The sequence below is a fragment of the Eschscholzia californica genome, unplaced genomic scaffold, assembly GCF_041429995.1.
Source record: "Eschscholzia californica isolate CP2 unplaced genomic scaffold, dmEscCali1.0.p SCAF_1, whole genome shotgun sequence".
NCBI classification, from domain to species: domain Eukaryota; kingdom Viridiplantae; phylum Streptophyta; class Magnoliopsida; order Ranunculales; family Papaveraceae; genus Eschscholzia; species Eschscholzia californica.
Genome location: NW_028238198.1, coordinates 23,146,480 through 23,162,958, shown reverse-complemented (window position 1 = coordinate 23,162,958; position 16,479 = coordinate 23,146,480). Strand labels below are relative to the sequence as shown.

Below are 16,479 nucleotides of genomic sequence, written 5' to 3'. Positions count from 1 at the left end.
TTTTTAAGTTGCTGTTAACAAGACAACTGATGTTTTCCATAATCCCCTTTCTTACGCTTCCTATGTTCACAACATATGTAAATATGTCGTTATAAATTGTTGACAACATATATAATTGTGTTGTTATAACTGTTGACAACATATGCAATAATGTCTTAACTTGTTATAAAATCTTGACGACATACATAATTATGCTGCTAACAACATATACAATGCGTAAGCCAAAATATTATTTGTCTGTTAATGGGTTTGTCAAATACATAAGATAATATGCATTACATTTTAATTTTCGCAAAGGCAAATAAAAAAATGGATTAGTCTAATGTTTATGTCAAAAGTAAACCAAAAAAATGCGAAAATCATTTTTCTCTTTGTAAGACAAATCGAAAAATGTTTTAGCCAAAATGTTAGTGTCAGTCTGTGTTTGTCAATTGCGAAACATTTCTGCAAAATAATTTTTGAGTAAAAACGAATTTGTTTAGAAGATTTTCGGGGGTAAAATTGTTGTCACACAATGAGTTTTTTCTCAAAATTTAGTTAGATTTGGGTCTGGTTTCCTATTATACACCAAGTTTTGGGTTTTTAAATTACCCTCCCGTCAGTCTTTAGGTTTCTTTGCAAGATTTTAGCCTTTTAAGAATTTAGTTTTCTTTTTAATTTAGGGTTTTCTGATTTTGTCCTTTGGCACTAATGTGATTCATAATTGGTTATTGAGCTAATCTCTTTAAGTATTTTTTTTTTTTTTTTATCAAAATACTAAAGATTATTTTGGAGTGAGAAAAAATTGTGGTTACCAAGAACAACTATCTCTAATGTGATTCATAATAATGGTTATACTTTATTTTATTGTATGGTAAAAAACTATAGTTGGTATAGATTGATTTTGTGCCAACATTATTTAATATGTGATTTCTACTCCATAACCCAAACAGGGTCTTAATATTTTTTGACAAAACAGTAAATTCGAAGGGGTAAGGGGGCTTACTATTTAAATGGAGGAGATAAACTTAATTACTCATATTTTTTTTTGTTGGAAGTAATTCTCCATAGTTGAAATAGTAAAGTAAAATAACCCAAGAATTTAACCAGCTATAAGCAACCCTGATGAGCCCAACACATCATTACAAAATCCTAGCCCTGTTAAGATGTCCCCAACATTTTGAGTTGGGGGATCATCAAAATCTTAATAATTTTTATTAGGTTTTGTTTTGATTTGAGAGATTAGTAAATTGGGATGAAAATTTATCACCAATTACTTCATATTGGTTTGTGTTTATCCGAAAATATCACATAAATTGAGGCAGGCATATTTCTTTTTCATTTCCTCCCGACCCCAACGCCAGTTTGCAAAAAAACAAAAATTTTACTGAAATCTCTGTAATTTGAGGTAAGTTCCTCTTATCTTTCTTCTTCGTTACAATTTTCTCGTTCACCTTTTCTGATTAAAATGTTGATCTAATTATATTATTCTTCAGCAAGATCATTTTCTTGAAGATCTATTTTCAATACCTTCTTACCATTTTTAAGTTATGCCTGAAATGAAAGGAAGATCTAAAGGCGCTCTATTCACAATCCGTCACAATTTTCGCCTTTTGTAGGGCGCCTATAATAGTAGTTTGGGGCGCCATTACAATATCAGAGTGAGAGATAGTCTCAGTTTCTACTTTCTAGGCTCTAGCCACTATCTTGTTTTGGAGTTCCAGAGAGTGAGCAAGCTCCATTACAATAACAGAGTGAGAGATAGAGAGAGAAAAACCCTAGTTCTGTACTTAATCACCACTTCTGTATTTTCAGGAATAAAAGCTAGAGAGAGAAAGAAGATACAGAGAGAAATGGCTACTAAAGCAGCTATGGATTTCGCATTCAAAACTCCAGCTTTTGTTTGTTCTTCACCTAGAAAATCTAGAAATGAAAGTGGGAAAGTTAGGGTTTTGAAAATAATTAGATGCTCTGCTTCTATATCCTCATCAAATGGTCATACTGACACAACCCTAGGTAAACTACTTTACCTCTAATTACTCAATTTAACATCTTTTTATGGTTTTCATGCTTGGGTTTGTTTTTATTTTGTTCTCTGTTTGTGATTTTGTAGGGTTTATAGAAAAACCATGGAAGGTATCAGATGCTAGACTTGTTCTTGAAGATGGGTCTGTTTGGAAGGCCAAATCTTTTGGTGCTTCAGGAACCCAAGTTGGTGAAGTTGTTTTTAATACATCTCTGACTGGGTAAAAATTATGTATAAAAAACTTTTCGATTTAATTATGGATTATTGTGGCTCTACTTGTTACTTGCATTTAGTCTTGATACTTATAGAATCATGGTTATTTGCATCTTTATTGCATTCATTATTGTTTTTCTCGAATGTTGTCGTTGCTGCGACGATTATGACTTATTGCAGTTCAAGAATGTCATTGGATCATGGGTTTGTTATATGTTTTTCTTGAATAATATGTTTGTTTCTAGTAAAACTATTTGCAAGATAATCATGAGTTTGATGTCTTCGACTGCCGTTTAAATTTACTACCTGGGCATTGACTAGATACTTTGAAGAGAAATTATTTTATGAAAATATGGAATCAAATAACAAAACAAAGAATTGAAAAGTTTCATGTTGTATAAATTAAATTGAAGACCCTGAGCTCGAAATTTGTATAACATAAGTAGTACCTCCAAGTCTGTTCATGCAAACATAAATGCCAAGCAACTCGCTAACTCCTGCCTAAGCGTGTTGGAGTATGGCGAGTCCACCCGTTCGTTGCAATATGTCTTATGTATTTGTTTTCATGTTAGAACATATTTTTTTGCTAAAATAACTTGAGAAATCTTTGAACCTATAAAAGCAAAATCACAAAAACTTTTGAAACTTGTATTTTATCTATTATGGATAATGGTTATTCAGGGGTTGGGATGGTAGAATCTATTTAAGCAAACATAAATTATCAAGTGATTCACAGTATCACGAACAATCTAATGTGGGAAATGTGGTTTTATAGGTACCAGGAAATCTTAACAGACCCAAGTTATGCTGGCCAGTTTGTTTTGATGACTAATCCTCATATTGGCAATACAGGAGTTAACATTGGTAGGCAGAATTTTCTTTATTGAAGTATGGAACTTCCCTTTTTGTAGTTTTGAAATGTGAACATTATATGTTTGAGCAGATGATGAAGAATCAATCAAATGCTTCCTTGCCGGTTTAGTTATAAGAAGCTTAAGTATCAGGTATGCTATTTCTTTGTTGTATAACTCTGCATTAAGGATAGTATTTTCTGCCTTTTGCTACTTATTACAATATCTATTTGATAAATTTTATTCAGTACTTCAAACTGGAGATGCTCTGAACCTCTAAGTGATTACTTGGCAAAAAGGAACATCATGGGCATATGTAAGTGATGTTGAGGGTCAACAATATATTCCTCTCTTATGTTCCATTTATGCTAGTAAATTGTCCGTGCGTGGTCTTTGAGCTCTCACTTGGAATATGCTCGTTTGTAATTTCTTCCTTATGTATAGATGATGTGGACACACGAGGCATTACTCGCAGATTAAGACAAGATGGAAGCCTTAAAGGTGTACTTAGCACGGATCAATCAAAAAGTGACAATGAACTTCTTGAAATGTCTCATGCTTGGGATATTGTTGGTAGGTTATTTGTTGGTATTCATGCTTGAACTTTTCTTTTTCCCAGAAAAAATGAAAGTTAAGTTGGATTTCTTCGACACATTATGCAGGCGTTGATTTGATAAGTGGTCTCTCCTGCAAAGCCCCTTATGACTGGGTTGAAAAAACTGGTTCGGAGTGGGAGTTCAACATCAATGGAAATGCTGGAAAGAGGTTTCATGTCAGTGTTTTAACTTGAGGGATAATGTTTTTACTTAGAATTCTAGTTTTAACTTTTAAGATTTCTTACCCTTCGTTTGTGTGTGGATTGAAAGGTTGTCGCTTATGATTTTGGAATCAAGCATAACATACTCAGGCGCTTAGCATCGAGTGGGTGTAAGATTACTGTTGTACCCTCAACATGGCCAGCTTCAGAGACTCTGAAAATGAATCCTGATGGAGTTCTTTTTAGTAATGGACCTGGAGACCCATCTGCAGTTCCATATGCTGTCAAAACAGTAAAAGAAATAGTTGGGAAGGTTCCTGTTTTTGGTATTTGCATGGGTCATCAGCTTCTTGGGCAGGCATTAGGTGGGAAAACGTATAAAATGAAGTTCGGCCATCATGGAGGGAACCATCCTGTTCGTGACCTCCGTAAAGACCGAGTTGAGATCAGCGCTCAGGTTTGTTAACTCTACTATTCAAATCAACAAATTTCTATCCATAAAGGGTTTAATAAGTTTATATTCTTTTAAATCTTCTATTTTAACTACCCTATCCTTATAAGTTTTATACATGTAAGCTTCTTATTCTTCTTGTTCTCACTCTCTCTCTCTCTCTCTATAAACCTTACCAATACAAGGAGGAAGGGGGTAATCAATATAAAAAGAGAGGCTTAGCTTGAGCCAAGTTTGATGAACTCATCTCATGATCGACATGCTGGCGAGTTACACGGGCTTTCTCAAAGAGTCCAACCACTTAGCTGCAGAGAAAGAAATAGTTTTAATATTAGAAGTTACCAACAATAGTTTCAAAGAGAAAAGAACTTATGGATAATTTTTAACCAGGATCGATCCTAATTCCTAAACCCTATCTGTATGTGGATTTGAGAGCTCATCACGAGTTCACTTGATTCTAGGCTTATTTTAATGGTGGAAGTAACCCTGAGATGTACACATGTGACATTTTGTTTCATTCATTATTGACCCTTAGAGACCTTTTAATTGGTGATAGTTGGTACAATAGTTATGTACGAATTGTTTACTTTAATTATCAAAAGCGCGAGGCGCATTTATTCACTGAATTGTTTTCTTTCTGCGGAAAGGACAAGCTTGTAATTTGACGTCTAACTAAGATTACAATTCTCAAATCATATTAGGTAAATACTTTCGGTGCAAAGATAATTTCTTCTCACAGAAGGAACCTCTATCTGACCTTTTTGGCAATCTATCTTCTCCATCCCACCAATTAACTTTTGCTAGATGCTTCCAAGGTCATGTTTATACCGTTTAATAACATCTGGCTTTTTGTTGAATAAGATAGAACTACGCACGTAGGCAATATGTCGAAATCCTTAGCTTACTGTCAGTGCTGTTTCTTTATAACTTCTATATTATCAATTATAAAAGTTGTTTCGACTCTTTATTTTAGTTTTTTACTTTATGAATTCGTTTTGCAAGACTTGTAAAGTGGAACTTCGAAGAAAACATAGTTGTGAAACTGATAGATGAACTTATATGGTTTTTCGTGATCGTTTTTTATCTTCATCTTTCATTCTTTTGTCTAGTAAAGAACAGATAATTTATTATCTTGTGCATACCTAATGCTATTTTGTTATTTGAATTCATGTGGCAGAATCACAATTATGCAGTAGACCCAACATCACTTCCAGAGGGAGTACAAGTAACTCATGTAAACCTGAATGATGGAAGCTGTGCTGGTCTTGCCTTCCCCGCATTAAACATTATGTCTCTTCAGTACCATCCTGAAGCATCTCCCGGACCTCATGATTCAGATTATGGTAACACATTTGTCTTTCCTTCCCTCAAACAGCATATTAAGTGGTTAACTCTATTTCTTATCGGCATTTTCGAACTTTTATAAGATTAGAAACTCGCTGTCCTTACAACTTAGTGTTCTGCAAAGCCTGTGACATGTTTGCCTTATCGCGGGCATGCCGGTCAGACACATAAACATTTTCTACCTTGTAAACAGGTTGCCGAGACAACCCTATCCATCGTAAAACTTTACTACATATATAAAATGCTCAAACGAGTTACTGTACTAAGGGGTTTAGGCGGCACATGTCTAATAGGGGTCAACAAGGCCCACTATGTAATTATTGGATAGTGGTACCCTTTTTGTATTGATTATTGTGATCGCCCTTTCAATAGTCAACATTGTCTCTGGAAACCTGTTTTTCATCTTCACATAATAGATTATCGTGATAATTACCCTAATGTTAATGATATTCTTCCTACAGTTTTCGAAGAGTTCATAAAGCTGATGGATCAAGCAAAACAAACCGCCTGATAGAACACGTTTCGGAATGGTGCAGACTTGTTTACGCCCTTCAGACCATCTCGACACTTGCTTCTTGTTAGCTTCTTGTGGTGCTTATCAGTTTTGTACGAAAGAAAGAAAATCTATTTGGAGATCTTATCGATGGGTACTATGAACTGCGTTTACGGATGTAGCTAAAATAATATATTCTTGAAATTTTTAATTTTGTAGCAGATGACTATCAAGCAAGTTACAGATCCAAAAAGCCCAAGATGCTTGTTATGGAGCAAGAACTAGGGATGGCAACTAGATCAACTGGTTGAGCTCTACCACAATACCTCGACGACCACTAAATACTAGGTATATACTTAAATGGAAAATCACAATTGCAAGTATAATATATTACTAAACTAATTTCTTGACCTTTTGATATATAAGTAGTGTTTTACTAACTTCGAAAGTCCTTAATAACAATATAAGTAAAAACACGTTTGTTCCATTCGCCAAACGACACTTAAGTGAAGTAAAAAATTGTATTACGTCTAGGACCTGAAATTTTTGGGATTGCCTCCAAATCCTCCAGTATTTGCGTATTTGGGTCTGCAAAACCATCAACATATCCATCATTAGTTGACCAGAAAGGTCCTCTCTTTTGAGAAGTGTTAAAGACGTCTACTTCAAAACAAATTTTACGGAGAGTGCAAATGAAAATGAAAATGCGCTTTTAACAAAGACGGGGGCACTTGGAAAGCTCCCTAGGATTTTTTGCGCTTTTAACAAAGACGGGGCACTTTGAAAGCTCCCTAGGATTTTTTGTCCACTTCAAGAGAGATGTGTGTGCATAAAAAAGGTGTTTACATTAAATTTTGTCAGGTGAGATACCTCAACCGAGATTCAACTGGATTGGGATAGGGTAGACTACCACTATGAAACTTCAGATTTCGAATCTCGGTTAATTGAATCTCCCGCTCCACGTATAATTCCGTGACGTTCGGTCTGACACCTGAATCCCTACGTATAATTCCGTGACGTTCGGTCTGATACCTGAATCCCTACGGACTAGATGCCTTGCCAGAAGCAAGCAAGACTGAGAAAGATCTTCGCTCTTGTAGACAAGGCTCGTTCCCTACTTTACTTACGAGCTCGTCACAAAAAAAAAAAAAAAAAATGAAAGGTCTTCTGGCGAGCCCGTAACTTTGTTATAAAAGTCCCCCTTGGAGTATGTATTATTTATCTCAATTAACCCTCGCCGAAAGGATTTAGCTCCACCAATTTGCGTTCTCTTCCCCGAGGTAAGCTTTTTCTCTCAAACACCTGTTTCTTCAGATTCTCAATCTTATACTTAAATTTCTACTTTGATCTGATCAAACTCCCTAAACCCGCCAACATCACTTTGTTTATCTGATTTTAGGGTTTCGTTTACTATCCCTTAATCTCTACATCATAGAATAGTAATTAACTAATGAATCATTTATCTATCTTGAAACCCGATTAGAATTCGGAAACATTTTCTGATCGAGGTAGAGAAAGAAGTTCTTCTCATGCATTAAGATTTATATCTTTTTCGATTAGTGTTATGAGTTTTTGTGTTTCTCTCGCAGAAGGTGATTATTTGATTTAGACCTAGGAATCTAGGATCTTGTTTCATTATGTTGATTGTGCACAATATTTAACTTCTTGTCAAGGAAGTATTTGCTTCATTCTCACATCACAAAGTTTAGATTGACTGCGTGACTAGGTTCCACTCGATGATTCGGGTGCTACGGGGTTGCTTCCTAAGTGGGAAAAATAGTTAGGCGGTTGGATTTGTCAAGGGTTGATCCCATACCCAGTAGAGCCGATAACTTGGCTGAATTTTATCCAAGCTTCGAGTAATTCTTATATATAATTATATTCTAGGTAGAATCCGCACATTACGACCCTAATGCAACCCATTGCAAACCACACAAGGAGCTTATGAAAAAAAGTGATTGATCCATTTTTACCAAATAAAGTTTGGATAAAAGAGTTCTGATCAAATTTCTCTTATCATGGAGTAGTTGTAGGTTTTACTGAAGATTTAGAATGTTTAGACAATTTCAAGTTTGAAAACCAGTATTTTAGTTAGATGGTTTAAGGCATTAATTAATTACGGGAGTAGGTAGAGATAATCGTAGATAATGGAAAGTGGGGAAGAGTGGTGAGGAGGTTAAATAATGGAATTTAAATTCAATTGTTGGATGATTGGATCTAAATTTCGATATCATAATTGGACGTCTCGATTTACCATATTGATATTCTCTGGAAAGCCCCTTGTGTTTTATTAACACAATCACACAATAATTTTTTTCTTGTACGTAGGCCTTAAACTCTACTCTAGTGATTCAAATTAAATTCCAACAATTCCAAGTCACAAGTATTGTAGCCAACGTGTGGTTTTGACTTAGGACATACTTGGAGTACCCTTGTTTTTTTATCTACCCCGAGTTATTTAAGTGGATTGGTCGATCCCAACTGGTTATGGTGCTAGAAACGAATCCTAATTTTGTTCCATATTCTATCAACATAAGAGTTTGTACATCATTCTGGTTGATTGAACGGGTTTGGGTACCTGTCCCTATTAAGAGGGTGGAAATTCTATAGCTTAACTCGGATTTTCATCAGTATTTTTGTTGAAAGGTATGCACTTGGTGGTTATATACAACATGTGATAGGTTTTCAGACGAAGCTAGGCAGTTGAACTCGGTTGAGTTACTAGGGGATTGACTCGAGCTCCAGGATAGCTCGAGCCTATTCTAGCTGATCCCCCGATCCTGGGGCGGGTGAGTTACTCGTCGAGTCAGTGGGTGATCAGTTTTTAGGTTTAGAAACTCTGAAATTTCCATGTGAAGTAACTTTGTACTGGTGTCGGATTCTGAAACCTTTAATGTTTTAGAAACTCTGAATTTTCCATGTGAAATAACAAGTTGTAAGAGTTAAGTTATTTAGATATTTATAAAGCATGCTTTTCTCTTTGTGCAGGTATATCAGTTAAGCATTCGTATCAAGTCTGTGATTTTTGCTGTCATATTCCATGTGGGTATTATCCTTTTTTTGTCGTTTATCATCTCGATTATTGTTGCAATTTTGTATTTTTGTATTTGTTTGCGATTTATAAATTTGGATTCGGTCTGTGTTCCTGCCTTTCTGAGATCTGATCGACTTTTTCTATTTTCATTATTTACAGTTTTATATTGCAAGATGTTGTAATTACTGAACATATTTTTTACACTTGGCAACCTAGCATCAGCGCCTGACCCTTTTTTGTTTTCATTTGACGTGCAAATGCAGTTAAAATACTACAAATATTGATCTAATATGCTTGTTGGACATATATGTATATTGAATTTGACTTGGTGGGCGAGAGAAGTGTTTATGATAGGACATGGAAATGAATGTTTCTAGATTCGTTGACAACTTGACAATTGACGAGGACAATTAGAGATCTTCGAGAGAACAGTAGAACACTCTAGTTTGGGAGTGGCCCTTGAGAATATCTAAAATATCTACCTTCATGTCATCATATAGGTTCAAATAGAGTCTCCTATTGGAGATGGATTGTTAGAAAACTTATAAAAATCCTACGTGCGAGTTTTAGAGATTTGAGGCTTCGATTGGAGATGCTCTTAGTAGAGTTAAGCTTTTGGTTGGTCAGAGTGGTTATTCGGGGTTGGAACATGCTACAAGTCGTAGGCTATGCAGTACGACTCGGCCGAGTCAGCCGAGTGACTCGGGACTCGGCAGTACACCGAGCCGAGTCCCACCGAGTCAGCCGAGTCTAGGGTTAGCCCGAGTGACTCAGCTGACTCGGACCTGACTCGGCTGACTCGGGCCTGACTCGGTAGAGATTGTATTTCTATTTATTGTTATAGTAAGTCTACTAGTTTTTTTATTCTAGTTATTAGTTATTACTATTAGAGTATGAGTCTACTAGAGTGATTATTTAGTTCTACTTGTTCCTAACTCTACTAGTAATTTAATTTTGAACTTTGAACTTGATTTTATTAAGTATTATCATGTTATTATTTTATATACATACACTACTAACAACTTCATAATATTCAGAGTGACTCGGCTGACTCGGCCCTTGACTCGGACTCGGCCCTTGGCCAAGCCGAGTCCGAGTCCGAGTCGTACTGCTTAGGTCGTAGGCACTTCAGTATGTAACCAAATTCATGACACTTAGTCAAAACTTGCTTTATATACTTTGACTTGCTGAATTTCACCTTTAATACCTTCATTCTGTATCTCTTTTGGTGTGCACTGTCATGCATATCAACCTCTTTCCCCTCTCTAGGTTGTATGAAGGCATCTTCCTCTGTAATTTTTTCTTTTATTAATAGGATTTATTTTTGAATTTGTACCTTATCTTTGTTCATCCTTTAGGGCGGATGAGGAGCCAGTTGATCCCAAGAAGTATCTAGAGGAATCATGCAAGCCAAAGTGCGTGAAATCTTTACTTGCATATCAGGTAATTTCACTGAGCATTGATCAATTTTCAAGCTTTGCGATAATCTTGAAACCACATTAGGAATTCAAACACCATTCTTGGTTTTCCATATCCTTTTTGAAGTATATATCTAAGCACCTATTGCTATGTGATAACATTAACTAGTATTAGGACCTGCAAGAACAACTTCAGACCTGTCATATGGATACTCATTTTTAGTATTTTTCTATTGGATATCCAATACTCAGATAAGTGGATACTCTTGTCGCCTGTCAGTTACTCAGGTGACTTCAACAGGTAAAAGAGTGTAAAAATGGTTCATCCAAAAGAAAAGTGATCACATACAGTATCAATGTAAAACTAAAGAACCTGATAATTACGACAAGAAGATGTATTTTGAACAAATGTATAGTCGCCATATCATGAAACCTTATATGTGCGAACTGTAATAGTCCAAGATCACGTGGATTGGGCTAAAGGCTTACTTTCAGCTGGTGTAGGGTTTAGTACCAAGTTGGCTAAGTTTCTCCGTGGTAACTTGTTAGAGAACTTGGCCATCACAGTGTAAATTATTGGTTTCACACAACGGAGACTTAATGTGTTCAGTTTCAGTTTTTCTTATAGAAAATGAAAGTCAATTTCTTCCGTGTTAGGCCTGCGTGAAGAGAATCCAAGGCGATGAGAGTGGGCACAAGCACTGTACAGGACAGTACTTCGATTACTGGTCTTGTGTCGACAAATGTGTAAGCAACCCGAACCTTCTTTTTCTGGCAACAGTCATCTTACCTCTCTTCTCTTTGGCCGATTTTTTAAACCGATTATTTGTGTGAAAATAACAGGTTGCGACGAAGCTCTTCGCGAAACTGAAGTAGTTCTACGGATGGCGAAGGATATTCTTTCCTTGCAAACATTTTGGTTGGTTTGTCTCTGTTCAAAAACAAAACATATGGTTGGTTTAGACCCTATATTGGTTTTCTACTTCTATGGTTTTATATTCGGAGTCGACCTATGTTTGTTTGGTATTATTTTTTTGCTTATAAATATTTTTGGGACACAAATGAAGATATTCAGCTTAATTAAATAATACAAGGGATTGGACCTCTATTTTCGGTGTTTTAGTTTGAGTATGTTCCAAATTTATTTGGTAAAATGAAGAATATATGGTTCCGATTGATGACAATTTAAGTTCGAAGTTCGAACTATCCAGTACTCTTTCTCTGACCGAGTTCTAAATCATTTTCTGCCTAAACATTGTTTTCATTGGAACCTAACTAATGATAGCTTTTGGTACCTTGTCGATGGTCGGCTCATACCCTTAAAGACTCGTGAGTTTCTTTTCCTCTACTCATACGGTCATATGGTAGATATAACCATTAAAAGCAAGGCAACCAATCCTGGCCCCTATACTGCTGCTACTTTTAAATATATCAATACACCTGACCAGACTACTACTTTCTCACATACTCTTGTGAAGTTCCGTTAGCAGCCTAGTAACCTTAACATTTCTGTCTAGAAACTGATAAAATACTGACGTTGAGGAAACATATGGGAATCATCTTCAAGAGTAGTCGACCACAAAGTACAGTTCCTGCTTTAGTAGGACCATGAAATAAGATCATTTCTCGGTATAGGTTCATTGCACCATATCAATATGTCCCACCGTACCTGTTTGTAACGTCTCGGAGACGTGTCTACATATCTTTGACATTGAAGGATCTTGATTTAGATATTCGCCACATTATTTGATCCTCCTCCAGTCCTCCTATCTGAACTTCTCGTACGGTACTGTTTCTTCGAGAATCGAGTAGGGAATAAGGTCATAAAGCACCCATTGTATATTAATAAAAAAGAAACCGGAAACCATGGCATCCACAGTCGGACCATAAAGGAACTGGTTGTTCACTATAAAATAGGGTTGCAGCCTGCAGGGACCCCAAATGGTGCTACTACTTATGGCTACAAAAATTGTGTTTCTTCCATCCCCAAACCCCAATCAAGTGGAGTATCATGTTTTGAGCAAAATCTGAGAGCTACCAAGATTTCTCGGCCAACACCCAAAAGCACTTCTCTCCTATCTAAACATTTGTTATCTATCATATTTTTATTGACCTACTTAACCCACAAGGTGTTTTTATTACTAGCAACTTCCCACACATGTCCTAGATTGAGAGCAAGATTTCTCTTGCGCCTAGTCCCAGTTCTTCCTTAAGTCTACAATCTAAGAGCATCTCCAATGGGAATATGGGACACTCAATCTCTAACACTTAGAGTGTCATATATGACTTTGTGGAGTTTTTGTTAAAAAACCATTTATCTCTAATGGGACACTTTGTTAGGCACTCTATTATGAGGTGGACACATTTATTATAGAGTGTCTAGAGAGAGAAACTCTAAAACTAGAGTGTCTTTTTGAGACTCTCTAAGTGTCAATTTAAAATTTAAACAAATAAAAATCTTTTTTTTTTCAACTGCTTTTTTCATATTCAATTTAAGAGTAACATGTGTATTAAGTAGAAAGATTTTAGATTGGAGACCAAAAAAATTTAGAGTGTCTCTATATTGACACTTAGGAAAGAGAATATTAATTTGACACTTGACAACTAGACTTTAAAATTTTTGTCAGAGTGTCGCATTGGAGATGCTCTAAGTCTCATCTCACTGTCGTCCTCTTTCTTCCTTGTCGAATCTTGTAAATTGTAAATTTTGATATCGATCTCTCAGAATTCTACAGACCTCCTTAGTCTAGATTTACAAGACGAGTTTAGCGGAGGAGCTCCTTCCCTTTGCTGGACAGAGAGGAAAGAGAAGAGAAAAGAGAGAAGTAAAAAAAAAGAAAAACGAAAAGTTTTTTTCAGTTGTTGGCTAGAGATCTTCTGCTCGTTACCATGAAGAAGAAGAAGAGGTGATCCGGAAGGGCTAATGACATGGAAAGAAAAAAAGATACGAGGTTGATACATTTTAAAGACATCTAAATTTGATAATTTACTAATTAAAATCTGATTGGGAGACACTTATTCAGCCAAATCACTTATTCAAGATATCAAAAGAACAATTTTTACGTAAGGAATATTTTTACAAAAAAAGAACGATGGTGGACCGCGTCATATTATTGTATCTATGATGACTACGTAACTATTTCCCAAAAGAAAAGGATTCCAACAATAAAAAAGATGGTTGATGTGGGGAAATAAAGAAATTTTTCGGTGTAGAAAGTTTTAGGTGGAAAAAAAAAAAAAAATTGAAGTTTTTTGTTTCCTCCAAACACTTAAACCCTTATATTTTCAGCTTCTTCTTTCATTTTCTTCCTCTTCCACTACCACCATCAATTTCGACGACCTCCACAATTTTCGACGACACTTTCACTGTCTCTAACAATTTCTCTTCTCTCTCTTTCTGTCTCTGTCTCTCTCTCTCTCCCTATCTTCGGCGAAGGAGAAGAGCCCCTTCGTCGGAGTTTTGGTTTTCAGAAGAAACCAGATTGGTTTCGTCTGAAAATTAGAAATCCGACGAAAGGGGGCTACTCTCCTTCGTGGGAGATTAAGGATAGAGAGAGAGATAGGAGAAAGAGAGAGAGAAAAGAGAAACTTCCCCAAATTTCGCCAAACAGATTTCGTCTGAAAACCAGAAATCCAACGAAAGGGGACTACTCTCCTTCCTTCGTCGGAGATTGAGGATAAGAGAGAGAGATAGAAGAGAGAGAGAGAAGAGAAACTCCAACAAGTTTCGTTGCCTGGCGATGTAGTTACGACCTAGAAAGGAAAGTGTGTTTGGAAGAACAGTTTTAAATTTCCACCTTTTAATATTTTATTTCTGGAAACATTTTCTTGTTTCTCCACATCCACCAAAAAAAAGAAAAAAAAAATGCTTATGAGGAAATGGCCATTATTACTCCCTCTCTCTCTCTCTCTCTCCGTCCCAAATATTTCTTTAGTTTGACGAGTGAGGAATGGGGGAAGGGACAGAGAAGTTGTCAGAGGAGAGATTAGACTAGAGAGAGAAACAGAGAGCTCTCCACTCGTACTACTACTACTTGCTTTGTTTTTTAACTTTCCTCAGAAAACCAAACTTGGTGGGTTTGGTTTGGTTTACCCTTTCTTTCTTTCTTTCTTTCTTTAACCCTAGTTACACTCTTCTCTCCTTTCAATAGACAAGTCCAATTTTACTTCTCTCTCTAGACTTCCTTTGTTTTCTTTCTTCCCCCACAACAACAACAACAACAACAACAACAACAACAACAACAAAAGAGTAGAAGAAGCTAGACTAGAGAGTTGAGGGAGAAATTTTTTTTACTTCCTTTATCAAAATCAATTCCAAAAAAGGGTATTCTGAGATTTATTATTCTATGTAGGGGATCGAAAAACTGGAATAATTTTGGATATTAAGTTTGGGTATTTAATAATAAGCAAGATTTGATTTGAAGATCGATGGGTAAGAAGAAAATAACCAAGAGAAAGATTAATGAAGTAGTTATAAAATCACAAGGAACTAGTTGTTCCTCAGTTCTTGGTGGGGATGAATCTCAAAAAGAACCAAGAAGAAAACGAGGTCGACCTCGAAAAATTGTTCAAGAGATTATTAAAACCCAAGAACCAGAAGAAGAAGAAGAATCTGAGAAAGATGAATCAAAACCCAGTGAAGTAAAAGAAGAAGAAAAGATTAAGGGGATAGTTGGATCTTCTTCTTCTAGTTTTGAAGTGGTAGAAGATAAACAGAGTCAAGAAATGATAGTGAAAACCAGAGGAAGAAGAAAAGGTTTACCACGTAAGAGTTCAACTTAGCAAAGTTTTGAATTTTGATTGATTATATTATAACAAAAACAAAATCAAGAACAAAAATGAAATGAATTAAATTTGATGATTAGTTTCATGTTTTGTTATTCAATCTCTTTATATATGTTTATATTATTAGTATTAGTTTAGTTGTTAATTTTGTTTAATGTTTAATTAATTGTCAATAGATTTGATAATTTTGATTCAATATAAATAACCATCATCTTATTTCATTCTCTCTCTATTAGTCTTATAAGTTTTGAAGGAGTTATTGGTTCTCTCTCTCTCTAAAAAGGAAAAAAAACCAGACAGAGAAAGGAAGGAAGAAACAAGGGTCAAGAAAAGGAGATGAAGATTTCTTTGTTTTTTTATTTTGTATTTATTTAATATGATTTATTTATTTATATAAATTTATTGAAATGGGGAATATTAAGTGGGCAGAGAAGACCCACGTGCTTTAAATACAGAAATCTTTCAGTGACCCCACGACCAAATATATCCATGAGGACCATGAGTAGAAAGGAGGGGGCATTCCAGTTATTGCAATGGTAGAAATGATATTAACATGATGGATAAGACACTATTTGTATATGTACTCAATTCATTATCCTATAAGACATTCATATCTGATTGATTCTATATCTAAATCCAATTTTTCACGAACTATAACAGATCGAATGACTCAGATAAAAATTAAAACATTCACGAATATAGTTCGTTCCAAAATGATGTGGTGATAGGAGGAGATTAGGAACGGGATCGAATGACTCAGATAAAAAGTTAAAACATTCACGAATATAGTTTGTTCCAAAATGACTTGGTGATAGGAGGGCAAAGTATCAAACCACATAATGAGGAGTCACACAATCATTTTATAACTTTCATTTTCATTTTTTTGACATCACTGTTGTCATCCTCTTCACTTTTTCTCTCTTATTTATATCTCTTTCATTCCCCTCACTCCAGTTTCCTTTCCTTCTTGGAAGAGAACCCTGGATCAAAGATCTGCTAAAACCCTCCTAAACCCACAATGGAGGGTTTCGTTTGAACCTTCGGTTGAAGACCCTAATGGAAATGATAACAGTGAAAAGAAGAGAGAGACGGTAATGATGGTGACCTTAAACGTGAAGCGAAGAGAGA

At 35.6% G+C, this 16,479-nt stretch overlaps 2 protein-coding genes across 5 annotated transcripts; both read left to right on the top strand.

The window, feature by feature from the left end:
* The first annotated feature begins 1,117 nt into the window (after nucleotides 1-1,117).
* LOC147565248 (carbamoyl phosphate synthase small chain, chloroplastic-like) lies at nucleotides 1,118-6,335 on the top strand. 2 transcript variants are annotated; one of them, XM_086651732.1, is made up of 11 exons: nucleotides 1,118-1,387; nucleotides 1,795-1,995; nucleotides 2,093-2,225; nucleotides 2,994-3,082; nucleotides 3,162-3,222; nucleotides 3,318-3,385; nucleotides 3,514-3,642; nucleotides 3,732-3,841; nucleotides 3,936-4,283; nucleotides 5,455-5,620; nucleotides 6,083-6,335. In XM_086651732.1, exons 2-11 carry the CDS (start codon nucleotides 1,833-1,835, stop codon nucleotides 6,130-6,132), a joined length of 1,317 nt encoding a protein of 438 aa, XP_086507858.1. In that variant the 5' UTR covers nucleotides 1,118-1,387; nucleotides 1,795-1,832; the 3' UTR covers nucleotides 6,133-6,335. The 2 variants fall into 2 exon arrangements, with proteins under 2 accessions (XP_086507858.1, XP_086507857.1); XM_086651731.1 differs by lacking the exon at nucleotides 1,118-1,387 and having other exon boundaries at nucleotides 1,621-1,995.
* An 837-nt stretch (nucleotides 6,336-7,172) lies between these two features.
* Nucleotides 7,173-11,674, top strand: LOC147565247 (cytochrome b-c1 complex subunit 6-1, mitochondrial). Of its 3 annotated transcripts, none has more exons than XM_086651728.1 (5): nucleotides 7,173-7,394; nucleotides 9,103-9,156; nucleotides 10,507-10,591; nucleotides 11,224-11,313; nucleotides 11,410-11,674. In XM_086651728.1, coding segments are annotated over exons 2-5 (210 nt in total). In that variant the 5' UTR covers nucleotides 7,173-7,394; nucleotides 9,103-9,154; the 3' UTR covers nucleotides 11,443-11,674. The 3 variants fall into 3 exon arrangements, with proteins under 3 accessions (XP_086507854.1, XP_086507856.1, XP_086507855.1); XM_086651730.1 differs by having other exon boundaries at nucleotides 7,392-7,622; XM_086651729.1 differs by having other exon boundaries at nucleotides 7,392-8,903.
* The last annotated feature ends 4,805 nt before the right edge of the window (nucleotides 11,675-16,479 follow it).